The following is a 13070-nucleotide window of genomic DNA, read 5'->3' on the forward strand; positions in this document are numbered from 1 at the left end:
ACAAGGGTACAGAAAAATGGCAGAGTGAACCCTCGAAAGATCTCATCTGCCGCAAAATCCAGGCCAATAAAGGAGCTCTTGCCCTTTCTTGCCAGTTGACCCGGAAGACTAGAGAGGGCGATGCGGACACCTGGAGCCTCTCAGGGCGGGGGCGGGGGCACAAAACGAGCTGCCCAACCACCCTCAGTCAGTGTGACGGTGACGTACTTGCATCTTTAGATGTCCCCCTCAAACCCCGTGTATTAAAATTAAATCCGACTTCCCAATTAAGTATTCAAAAAAAGACTCGCCCACCCCCACCCCCACCCCCACCCCGCCTTACGAAGAAAAATTTTTTTAAAAATTTAAAAAGAAAAGAAAAAGGCAGCTCTGGGCAATTCACTGTAACTTCCCCCCTGAGAAGGAATATGTGGGCACCGCGCAGCGGGGTCCGCCTTGCGGTTGCGCAGGTTGGAGTGTTGGGTGCGGTGGTGGAGGGGTGGTTGGCTAGGCCTCGGTGTGGGATTCATGAATGTGTAGAGAAGTAAGTGAGGAAATTCAGTAACTCCAGGTGAGTGACCGAGTGTGGGACCCAAGAGGGATCCCCAGGAACTGGCTGCCCACAGCAACTATCACAGGCTCTTAAAAAAAATAAAAAATAAAAGAAGGAAGTCTCAGAATGTCCTCAGGTGTCCCATCCCCCATCCCCTAGTGGCCTGTGGGCCCAGGAAGTCTAGCCCAGGCTGGTGATATTGGCACGGCCACCGGGGGGCGCCACGATGCGCTGGGTGGTGCGGCGGGGAATGTTGTCATCGATCTGAGCACCTGGAAGGAAGAGAGGACAGGGGTGAGGACGCAGGGCAGGACAGAGGCTCCCGGTTTGGTTTTTACTGGTTGGCTGATTGACCGATTCATCATGGTGCTGGGGAATGAATCCAGGGGCATTCCGACTTCTGAGCTACACCCTCAGTCCTGTCTTATTTTATATTTGTAAACAAGGTCTCGCTGAGTTTCTGAGTGCCTCGCTAAGTTGCTGAGGCTGGCTTCCAACCTGCCAAACTCCATTCTCAACCTCCCAAGCACTGGGATTACAGGTGTGCACCACCACACCCAGCTGGCTCCCATTTTAAGGAGTTATGAAAAGAACATGGGTCCATGGTAGCCCAAGTACCACACCCACTACAAGCAGTCCTGCTTATCTGGACTTAATACTGGAAAAGTAAAACCGCTCAGAGGTAGAATTTTCCGAGGATCCAGCCCTCTGTCTGCCACTATATTCCCTAAAATACCACAGAACCCTTTTCTATGATATAGCAAATTGGGGGGGGGGGGTATTGTGATCTATTAGGTATTTTACAAAGGATGGGGCATTGTAGTCTCCTATGTGATAAAACTGATCTCAGCATTCTGGACTCCAACTAGCCATTCACAATAAAGACACATCTCTAGAGATAGGAAGGAGTATTTTCCACTTTGGAGAGAATGGGAATCCCATTCCCTTCTGTTTTACCCCCTCTTCCAATGCACCTGCAGCCTTGTGCTCCTGGGAGCCGGTCTGCAGAGTGGGCCCTGCCCAGAGAGTGGGCCCATGACCATACCAGACAAGCTGAATCCAGACTGGTGCAGGTTCCGGACAGGCGGGGCCTGCTGCTTGGCAGGAGACGTCTTAGCCGAGGAGGCAGGAGTCACCGTCTTGGGCGTCACGGACACCTCACACACGGGCCCATCATACAGGCCGCGAGGAACCCCTCTCAACTCGGCCAGCTACAAGACACAAGAGCCCCTCCGCTCAGGCTACATTCACAGAGAACACCCATCTCCCTTGCCATCTCTTGAAGGGGAAGGAACAGAGGCCTGGGACTGGGATATGGGGACGGAGCACCGTCCTTACAGCTGGGCACAATAGGGACAAATTTGGGGGTACAGTCCCTCTGGCTGCAGCCAAACTCCCCACGAGATGGGTTACTGTTAACTAGTTACTCTTTTACAATTTCTCCCCAAAGACACCTCAACTTCCCAGCCCTGGAAGGATCCCTAGACACGCTGTGGGGGCTCCAGTGTCCTGTTCGAGATCTGCCCTAACCTTTCTCTAATCTCATTCTTCCTTCTCATCCTCTCCCAGCCTCACAGTCTTGAAAAACATCAGCTGCGGACGAGTCACCCTGCCCCGAGTACCCAGCACACTTTCCAGGCACATGACAGTCTCTCTCGCTCCCCTATCGCCTTTCTTTAACTTGACAAACTCCTACTTAACCTTCAAAACTGTTATAGTTCAGATCTGAAGTGCCCTGACAAATGCTCATGTGTTGAAAGCATGGTTCCCAGTGCAGCAAGGGTCAGAGGTGAGGCGCTTAGGCAATGACCTGGCCATGAGGGCTCCACCTCATCAGGGGTTAATCCATTGACAGATGCATAGACCGCTGGAGGTGGGACCTGGGTGGAGGAAGGAGGTCACTGGGGCTGTGCCCTGGAAAGGTTTGATCTTCTGCCCGGCACCTTCCACCCAATATCTCTGTCTCTCTCTCTCCCTTTCTCTGTCTGTTTCATGACTTCCAGGAGCTGAGCAGCTTTCTCTGCTACGCCCTACTGCCAAGATGCTTCAGTCTTGAAGCCAGCCCACCGTGGACTGAACCCTCTGAGCCACAGAAAATCTTTATTCCTCTAAGTTGCTCCTGTCAGGAATTTTGGTCATGGTGACAAAAAGCTACCTAATAAGAAAATCCCAACTGCAAATATCCTCTTCCACGGCACTCTGCCCCCGATACCGCTGGGGTAGTTCCCTCCCCCAGGCCCCCACCCCACACTCCTCAGAGCGCTTGCTGATCCTGGCTGGCTCCGGACACACCTGACTCTTCCACCAGGACTTTTAAGTTTCCAGAATAAAATGATCAGGCTCTCCTTTTCCCTGTAACCCTCTGTATTCATCTTAGTCTTCTGACTCGAAGTACCTAATAAACGTCCTTGGAATTGAACTTAATTATGATTAAAAAAAAAACCTGATAAGAACAAAACCACTCACCCTGCTTCGTGCCTTGATGCGCTTGTAAACAAAGTCGGGGAAGGGCTTCCGGGGGATGTAGCGCCCAGAGCCTTCGGTGACATGAAGGGTACCATCCTCCAGCACGATCTTCCCCTGGCTGATGACCACCAATGGCGAGCCACGGCACTCCATGCCCTCAAAGATGTTGTACTCGAGAGCCTGGAAGAGGATGCAGGGGAGCTCAGAGCAGGGACTCTGGAAGCAGCCAGTGCCCCGAGACAGGTCCCTGTCCCACTGGCCTGCCTTGAGACGCTCATCTATGTCTCACCTTCCCCGTCTAAAACATGGCATCTTCCGATTTGGGAGGGAGATTGGACAGATAATATGAGAGAGGGGGGGGGGGAAGTGAGTGAGTGTGTGTGTGTATGTGTGTGAATGTTGCACAAATATAAAGAAAAGAAGCCAGGTGTCGTGGTGTACACTTGGAATCCCAGCATTGGGGAGGCTGAGGCAGGAGGATCATGGTTCACGGCTAGCCTCAGCTACTTAATGAGGCCCTCCGCAAATCAGTAAGACCCTGTTTCAAAATAAAGAATAAAAAAATAGGGCTTGGGGGGGGGTATAGCTCGAAGGGAGAATGGCCCTGGGTTCCATCACTAGTACTGCAAAAAAAAAAAAAAAAAAAAAGACAAAAGAAAAGAATTCCTCCTGTTAACAGTGACTTTGTTCCTGCCAACTCAAGCCCCATTCAGGCTGAACTGCAAAAGCCTCCTCGGACCAAGTTCCTAATTTAATCTCGAAATGAGCCATTCATGAGTAGGTCTCCCATTGGCCTTCCTGGTTTTCCAAATGGTGAGCTCCACGTGGTTAACTGAAGTTCCTAAATGGAAGGACGGTGGTGACTTAAGAAAAGAGTGCCCCTGATCAAATGTTTCATAATTAATTTCCACAATGATGCATCGTCCTTTGGTAAGAAGTTCTTCAGGGTGAAACAGAGCTGTGCGCTCTCTTGAAAGTGAGGTGAGCGAGATCTCTGTATGTACATGAGTGTCGGTAGAAGGGAGAAGACAGAAACGAAGCTCTGTACTGCAGCGTGAGGAGGCCCTGGGGTCGGGTGCATCCAGCTCACCCAGGGCTGCTTCCCAGACCCCGGATGCCTCCTGCTCCTTCCTGCTCAACCAGCTATGGCCAAGCCCTGGGCTGGGGGTTAACAGGCAGCTTCAACCATAAAAAGCAGGTTGGGCTTCTGGGAAATTCAGGCCAGGCTGTCTGCTCTGGAGGAGTGGGTGTGAGCAGAGTCCACGCTCCGCAGTTCAGGATCACGCCCCGCTCAGCACTGTGCCGCAAGCAAGAAAGAGCCCTGCTCTTCAGCAGCATTCAGTATCCAGCTCGGCGACACCAGGGACATGGCATGAAAGAAAACAGCAACAAGGGCTGGCGGCACACTGCTCCGAGTTCCCACCGAGTAACGTGGGAGCTACCAAAGGGACAAGAGCCGGGGCCCACATGGGGGAGGCAAGAGGAGCTGGAGACCTGGATTCCCAAGCCCCAGCCACTCCTCTCTGCAAGCAGAAGGGGCTGCGCAGTGGCCGTCCCCCGGACTCAAGGGAGCTCCTGCAGGGGAACCTGAGTTTGCGTTTGCCGCTGCCCTGGGATGGGGGTTTGAGGGGACAACACTAGTGTTTCAAGTCACATCTCAGTTCCAAGTTGTTCTGGATGTACAAGCAGCATGAATTCAGACCATGAGCTGACTCAAGCCCAGCATTCAGTCCAGGTTTTCTGGAGGGATGACTGCCTCCTGCCACCAACACACATGTTGGAGTGAGGCACGGCAGGCTTCCTGCCCCGGCCTCCTGCAGCGCAGGCCCGCTTCTGGCTGACCCCACAGTAAGCCCCTGCTGACCCCGCCTGGCCCAGCACTTTCTACAAGAGTCCCTGGTAGAGTGTTCACCCTGGGTGTTTGCCTTTATCATGGTCCAGAAACTAACAGAGCATCTCATAATGGATGTCATCTCTGATATGGTAAACCCACAAGCTGTGTGACTCTGGGCTAGATTGTTTTCATCTCGTCTCCGAGCTTTGGCTTCTTCACTTGCCACCCTCCCCAAGCAAGGCTTATGGGATGCCAACAACACAGACGTCAACATCCATGTGTAGGTCATTAGGAGAGAATCCCATCACTCTAGGATACCCATTGGAAGACGTGTGCCATCTTATGAAGCCTGGATCAAGTCCATCACTTCCGATCCAGCAATCTCCTTGTGCGCCCATCCGGGTAGAGAAATGGGCAGCACCTTGGCCACGAGGCCCTCTTCGCTGGGTTCCCATCTCAGGTCTGCCATCTACAGACTGTGTGGCCTTTGACAAGTCTCTGACACCCCACAGGTGCATCAGGAGCTGGAGGGGAGCCCAGCTCGCCGCAGCCCTGGCCTCCTCCAAGGAAAGGATTTGGATCCTGCAAAAGGCGCAGGCCTGTGCTGGGGACACTCCAGAAACCTGTCTCAGCGCTATTTCGGCACTCAGCGTCCATCCCTGACAACCCCGGGGCCTCTAGGGTGGGCAGCCAGTAATTCTATTCCCAGTGGAAACGGCCTTCAAGTAGAACTTCATTCAGAAAATTTTCTTCATTCCTTAAAAAATCACTATGAAATTGAAGGAAGTCCCTGATGTAGAACACCTCCTCCCTGGCTCTTCCGGGCATGTGCTCTCCCAATTTTATACATGGACAACTTTGTCTATGAGGAACTGGCAACAGCCAACACCTCCACTTCACGCCCCATCCCACGGCATCACGGGACACCCGGGGATCTCGCTGGACCCTCTGTCACAGCTGAGGAGCTGAAAAGACAGGGCACCTCGACCTCGAGGGCCTAGGCCCAGGTGGGAGCTGCCCCCACCCTGCAGACCCCGAGCTACGACCCAATGGCTGGGGGGGTTTCCACTATTGGGATCAAAGTCAAAGTTGATCAATTCATTTAGGGCAGGAAAAATGTCATTTTCTGTTGGGTTTCTGGGTATTGACATGAGAGAACAGTGACATACAAAAATAAAAATGCCCAGCGGGCCTCTCAGGCTTAGACATCTGACCACTTTATTTAGGTCTCTCGCATCAAGCACTTCCCTGAGAGGTGCATGGCTTCTAGAAGCCTCTGATGTCCTGGCGACACTTAGGGGACCCTGAAAGTCTAAGGGCAGAGAAGCCATTTTACTCCACATGTGGATAAGAGTAACGATTTTATTGGCTTTGTTTAAGAACATGGAATAGCTTCTCCCCCCCCCCCACCCTTGGCAAACTGCAAGTTATAACACACACAGCCTGGGGAAAAGTTCCTTCTTCCCACCCTAGCACATTCCTCTTACAACTCTGGGCCTCCCTTGCTCTGCCTCTCTCTGGGCCTATAACCCACAGGGTCAGATCTGGGGGTTAAGGGACTTACGCTGTTGTGTGTCTTGGCAGAGATGGTCTTCACGCTGTCGGGGTCCCAGATGACCAGGTCTGCATCGGATCCCACAGCGATGCGGCCCTTCCGGGGGTAAAGGTTAAAGACTTTGGCTGCGTTGGTGCTGGTTACGGCCACAAACTGGTTCTCGTCCATCTTCCCAGTGACCTGAGGAACGCAGGGTACACATGTGCACATACACACAACAAGAGTGGGTCAGAGAGCTGAAGGGCAGATGCTGCCAGGGGCAACCTGAAGCAAACTGAGGACTACGGGGCCTTTCAGCAGAGTGCAGGCTTGGGTACAGACTGCTGGTGTTAGGATTTGGATCTGAAATGGCCCCCAAGAGCTCATGTGTTGGCAGTGCAGAAATGTTCAGAGGTGAAATAGTTGAGCCATGAGGGCTCGCAACACATCAGTATATTGATCCATTTGATGGATTAAGAACTTAAATGGATATACTAGGTGGTAACTGTAGGCAGCTGGAGGAAGCAGGTCACCAGAGACGTGCCCTTGGAGTGTCCGTCTCTCTCTCCCTCTACTTTCCCATTTCCATGAGCTGAGCTGCTCCCATCCACCAGGCACTGTGCCTAGACGTTGCGGCCTTAGAGCCAGTTGGCCATGCATGGACTGACTCCTCGGAAACCAGAAGCCATTAAAAACCTTTCCTCCTCTAACTTGTTCTTCTCAGGTTAACTGACACACTACTGTATCAGCCCACGAGTCTCAGCCCATACCTAGCATTCCACGACATACAACAGGGGCCAATCACATTCACTCAAGTCGGTTTCTTCCCAAACCTGCTCTAAATCCAACAGAACACTGGGAAATGGAAATAAGCATGTATCAAGAGGAAGAAGAAAGTAAGCAAAAAAAAAAAAAATGGCAATAGATATATGAAAAAAGATTCACTCTAATCCATAGTTAAAGAGAACAAGTGTCAAATAATTATGTTAAAAATGTACTTAATCAGCTGGGTGTGGGGGCACACGCTTGTAATCCCAGCATTTGGGAGGCTGAGGCAGGAGGATCATGGTTCGCAGCCAGCCTCAGCTACTTAGTGAGGTGCTTTGTAACTCAGTGAGATCTTGTTCCAAAATAAAGAATAAAAAATAGGACTAGGAGCTGGGCGTGGGGATGCACAATTGTAATCCCAGCATTGGGGAAGCTGAGACGGGAGGATCATGGTTCATGGCCAGCCTCAGCTACTTAGTGAGGACCTTTGCAACTCAATGAGAGCCTGTTTCAAAATAAAGGATAAAAAAAAAAAAAAAAAAAAAACACCGGGTGTGGTGGTGCATGCTTGTAATCCCTGCGCTTGGGAGGTGGAGACAGGAGGATTGTGCAGGTTCAAAGCCAGTCGCGCTGGCTTAAGTGACCCTGTTTCCAAATAAAAATATAAAATAGGTCTGGCAGAATGGCTTCCAGGAACCCCAGTACCAAAAAAAAAAAAAAAAAGGAATAAAAAAATAGAACAAATAAAATGTAGCTTATCCACAAACAAACAAACAAAAAATAGGGCTGAGGGTATAGCTCGGAGATAGAATGCCCCTGGGTTCCACCCCTAGTACCACACACATACACAAAAAAACATTAACATGAAAAAGATCCCCAAAGATCAGTGTCTGCTCAAAGAAGGCCCATCAAAAGCCCACGGTGCATAGAAACACTAAGTCCAGACAGAATGAACTGGAGTCCATTCCCAAGAGCAGAAGAGAGTTAACTGAGAAGGCACCAGGTGACTGAAGAAACTTTCTCCTGACTGATACAAGAGCCATGGTAAAAAAAAAAAAAAAATTGGGTGTTTCAGTCTCTACTGCTCCACACACGAAGATAAGAAATATGTGTAATATTTAGGAGTAAGAAATGACCCATCAGGAGTGGTCTTGGATCTCACAACCTAGGAAATGTCATCACACATGCACCAGCTCCTAGAATGTTTTCAGCTGGCATTTCAAGGCCAACATGAGCCCCCTGCCTGCAGGCGAGAAGGCAGGGGGACCCCACACCCACCCGCGAGTGAGGCCACTGCTCCTTACCACAGCCTTATCCCAGATGACGGACATCCGCTCCTCAGTGCCGTTGGTGCCCTCAGGAATCAGGGTGAAGTTGTCCTTGCCCACGGCCTTCTGGGCAGTGTTGAAGGTACAGTGGGCACTGCCGGTGACCTGGAGGTCTCCACTGTAAGGAAACACGCCATGGTGCTCAAGCTCCCTTACAACACCGCACACCTCAGTCTGTTCTGGGAGGTGTTTGGGGACTGACGTCACACCAACCCTAATGCGATCCTTGGAGTATTTCCCTCATCCTTTTGGGCCGATCGTCACGATAGCCCAGCTTTTGGTCAAGAACTCCCTCCCAGCATAGGGACAGACCTTTAATTCCCTGTGCTCTCTTAGCAATCCCAGCTTGGTGAAGAAGGGCTTATTTGCAAGTCTACTCTTGGCTGCTATGTTGTCACCTACCAGGTCGGTTGGCCCGAGGCAACTGAGAAGGCAAAGGGTCACCAGGACTCACCAGGACAGCAAGGAGTTGAGAAAGTCTGGAGTGGTCGGGTCAGGGCTCAGGGGTGGAGAGGTGACGAAGGCAGCGGCCTTGGCCCAGTTCTTGCTCCAGTAGTGGGAGCCGTCGGTCCCCAAGCTGGCAGTGATAGGTTCACCGTACACCACAGTTCCTAAGTACCAGAACACAAGGGGCTCAGTCAGACACACTAGGAAGGAAGGAGACCGCAAATCACTACCTGCCCACAGTGTGCCACACAGGTCAAGCAACTCAGGACTGTGGAGGTCACATCTCTTAGCCAGAAAAGTCACCCATCGAGCACACACTCCCACCACAGCCCCTGCCCTTCACACCCAACCCTCTCCCTAAGGTGATTCCCAGACATCCCCACCCCACTGCCCCCAACTTTAGTGTCGATCTTTAGCTCATGTGGCTTCCAAGCACCAGTCCCAAGGGCCACCTAGACCCTTCTTTCTGGACAGTCTTTGCACGTAACCTTACTGTACAGCAAATGCTCTCTGCTCACTCCTACCAGCCCCCAGCCCTGTCTAGACCTTGCTATAGGCCTGTGAGAGGCACTCGCATGGGGACTTCACCAGGCTGAAGTATCTGAGAGCAGACACACAATCACCAGAGTCAGAGCAAGAGACAATCTGAGTTACGGCACCAAGAGAGCTGAGCTGGCAGTGACAGTCACCAGACCCACAGCCCATTTTCTGTAAGAGTGTCCACAGTTATGCTACCGGGATTCCAGTTCCTGGAAGTCAAGGCTAACCTAATGTCCAAAAAAAAATTGTAAGCTCCCTGACACCAAATCACATCCTCTGCCCTGTCCATTCAGAGTGAGCCAGGCAGTTGGGAATCATCCGCTGGATGGCAAAGACTTAATGTCTTAAATACATCCTTCCCTTGGAACGGGTCCTCGTGTCTCTCCCCAGCTCATCCCAACAGCCTCTCAACTGAACTTTAGATTTATGTTTGCTTTCTCAAAGCCCTCCTCCACCTCTCCGCTCATTTCTCTATACATTTCCAGAGGAATCGTCATGGAAATATAAATTTACCATGTCATTTTCTTGCAATACAACTCTCCTAAGGAGCGCTTCTACCATTAAGGATAAAAGCAAAACAACAAAATACCTCCTCACTGAAACAGCTGCAGCCCTCATTATCTGAATGGGTCTCCCCCTTTTATGCTAACTTAACTTGGGCAGCGCACCATCCATCTGAGAATCCCATCCTCCACTCTAGTAACCACCCAAGTTTTTAATAGTTTCCCTCTCTCTCTCTCTCTCTCTCTCTCTCTCTCTCTCTCTCTCTCTCTCTCTCTCACTCTCTGATGGTGACACATGGAAAATGATGTATTTGCTTGCACACAGTAGGCATTCAATAAATGCATATTAAATGATTAAACAGTCTAATAATATATTAATTAAAAGCATCAAAGCAAGAAGTTGATCTCGGGCCAGGCATTTACCTCCCCTCGCCTCCCCCCAACACGGGGCTGACCCCCGCCTGCCCAACACTATCCAGACTAGATTCCTTTTTCTACAAACACAGGGCCCTCAAGGCCAACTGTGTCTGGGTCAGGAATGTGTTTCCCTTCCTCTCCACAGCTTTTCAAAGGCTGACCACTTGATAATATTCCACACCGCCCCCTCTGCCCGCCACTCTAGCGGCTCCATGGAGCTGCCCCCTCCTGCCTCAGGAATTTGACAAAGGAGTGGCTGTTCAGGCCAGGAGTATTGGAGGCCCCAGCGGGCAGTTCCAGGCAACCTGCCTCCTCCAAGACCCTGGGGGATGCCTGCCCAGAAGGAAACCCCCAGGAGGACACGGGCCATGCTCAGAAGGCTGGAAGGGACCCCTGCCTTCCTGACCCCTCAAAGCCTCTCCCAGAAGCTGGTACAAGGAGCCCCAGGCAGAAAAACAGCTCACAATAGCTAGGACTTGCTGTTGCCAAGGTGCTTTATGAAATGTAAATGTCCAGGCCTGGGCAGCCCTCAGCTCTAATAGGACCTCCCAGATTGTAGTCTGGACACCCAACAGATCTGGTTAAGTCTAACTCCATCCTGCTAAGTCTAACTCTCCTAACCTAGTCAGGTTGGAAGGTCCTGCTGCCTACTGCCGGTCTGAGCACAAAGGTAAGGTTTGTATAAGTCCTAGCAAAACAAAGGATCCACAATCCAAAAGGTTTCCTGGTTTTATCCTCATGAAAAAGTTCATGAGAGCCAGGGCACACAGAGAAAGAGAAATCACAGCTTGATAGCTGAAACCCCTTGGACAGGTATTCACATTCCCCTGGGCCGCCTGTAAACTGGTCATCCCCATCCTCTCAGCAAACCTGTCCTCGGCCCTGCCTTTGGACACCTGTGTACAGGAGGAGCTGGTGCCGGGAGTGACGGGCTTCATCTCTCACTGATAAACAGGCCGAATCCTAGAAAGACGTGCCTCACAAGAGAAGAAACTCGGCTTTCAGCCTCCGGGAAACCCAGAGCTGAGTCAGGGGTTCCAAGGCCATGGCCAACCAGAATCTGTCTCTTTGTACCTGGGCCCAAAGGAGTTGGAGACACAGAGACAGACAGGAGAGGAAGAGGAGGGAGCCATCTGTTGCTCTGTTCAGATTCCCTGAGGGACTCAAAGGTCCTGGCTGTCTTTAATTTTATGTGTGCTGTTCAGCCCCCAAAGGCAGGGCAGGAGTTAACGACCATGTCCAAGGAACACACTGGGGCTCTCCCCGGGCAACAGTGGCCTGGTACATCCCCCAGACCCCCTCTCCCTGTTTGATAAACACACACGGAGCATGGGGGAGCCCTGGGGAGCTTCAGGAGCTTGGTCAGGCCACAGACACCAGTAAACTGCATGCCAGAAATAATTGCCACTAATAATAATAATAAACCACGGACTGGCTTAATTGGCCTTTCTGCACTTCTCTAAACACTCTGTTGACATTTCCTTGGCGGCTGCTAGAGCTTCATGATTTTCTTCTCCAGGGAAAGTCTCGACTAAAGGATGTGACCCCAAGCAGCCTCTGGCAGGCCCGCTAGTAAAGCTGGGAAATGCAGGGGGCTCGCGGGTAATGTTTATGTACAACCAGCCCCAGGCCTGAGTGCATTCGTGAAGAATAAAGGAGAGGCCTGGGTTTAGAAATGTTTGACAGCTCCTGGCTCTGACAGCTATTTCCCGTGAATGAGAAGCAGGAGGATAAATCCAGAGTAGGAACAGTGGAAAATCATGCATTTGTAGTTCAAAATGCGGCCAAAAAAGAAGACTGAAAAACCAGCTGAGATGGACAGACAGACAGGTACCACTCCCACTCTTTCATAGAACCCACACCAGGCCCCAAGAGCCAGGACTGTGTGGTCAGACTTTGGTATCAAGAGCAGTGCTCAAGATACAAAATCCGATCCATGAGTTCTGTGAATTGGAGCTGAGGTTTCTGGAATTGGTTCTCTAATCTGATTCAGTTTCAACATACTAAAAATGGTGCATGCCTGTAATCCCAGCACTTGGAAGGCTAAGACAGGAGGATCACAGGTTCGATGCCAGCTTTGGTAACATAGTGAGACCCTCAGTGATTCAGCAAGACCCTGTTTTAAAATAAGTAACAAGGGCTGGGAGTATAGTTCAGAGGTAGAATGTCTCTGGGTTCAACCCCCCTGTGCCAAATAAAAATAAGAAACCAATGATTCTATTTCCGGTAAAGAAAGCTTAGAATCAAAGAAAAATGGAAGACATATATAACTTATCACTTCTGAACGCTCCCAATCAAATCCTTCTAAGAGGCAAGGTTCTGGGTGATGTATACTTCATAGTATAGAACATTTTTTGTCAAATTAATGAATATTATGAGATTGGCTATTGCTCCTAATGATGCTGGAGAAAGTGTAGAAAGAAAGAATGAATTCAGGAGTTCAGTTTCTCGGGTTAAGCACCATATAAATGACCTAAATTTTTCTACACCCGCCCTAAAAGAGACTCTTTCATCCTACAGATACAGAAGTAGTGGCTAAAAACCAAAACCAGGATCTCATCCTTTATAATACAGACTGAATTCCTAACCTTACAGGGCATGCGTATTTGAATGAGGACATTGACTTGATTGGGAAGGTTTTTCTGTCTCTAGATGGCCTTTGGCCTCAAGTGAAACATCTCATGCCTGGGTCACTAGCCTG

General features: G+C 50.6%; 1 protein-coding gene across 2 annotated transcripts in view; it reads right to left on the reverse strand.

Moving 5' to 3' along the window:
- Positions 1-712: 712 nt before the first annotated feature.
- The window catches only part of DPYSL2 (dihydropyrimidinase like 2), a gene marked incomplete at both ends in the record, with an annotated part of 102018 nt that continues 89660 nt past the window's right edge, over positions 713-13070 (reverse strand). For both annotated transcript variants that reach the window (XM_080709862.1, XM_080709863.1), the window contains 6 exons: positions 713-804; positions 1578-1743; positions 2999-3178; positions 6397-6567; positions 8439-8580; positions 8917-9073. In XM_080709862.1, the coding sequence (XP_080565988.1) occupies positions 713-804; positions 1578-1743; positions 2999-3178; positions 6397-6567; positions 8439-8580; positions 8917-9073 (908 nt within the window). The remainder of the gene's footprint in view (positions 805-1577; positions 1744-2998; positions 3179-6396; positions 6568-8438; positions 8581-8916; positions 9074-13070) is intronic.

Source organism: Muscardinus avellanarius (assembly GCF_963383645.1).
Source record: "Muscardinus avellanarius genome assembly, chromosome: 14".
Lineage (NCBI taxonomy): Eukaryota > Metazoa > Chordata > Mammalia > Rodentia > Gliridae > Muscardinus > Muscardinus avellanarius.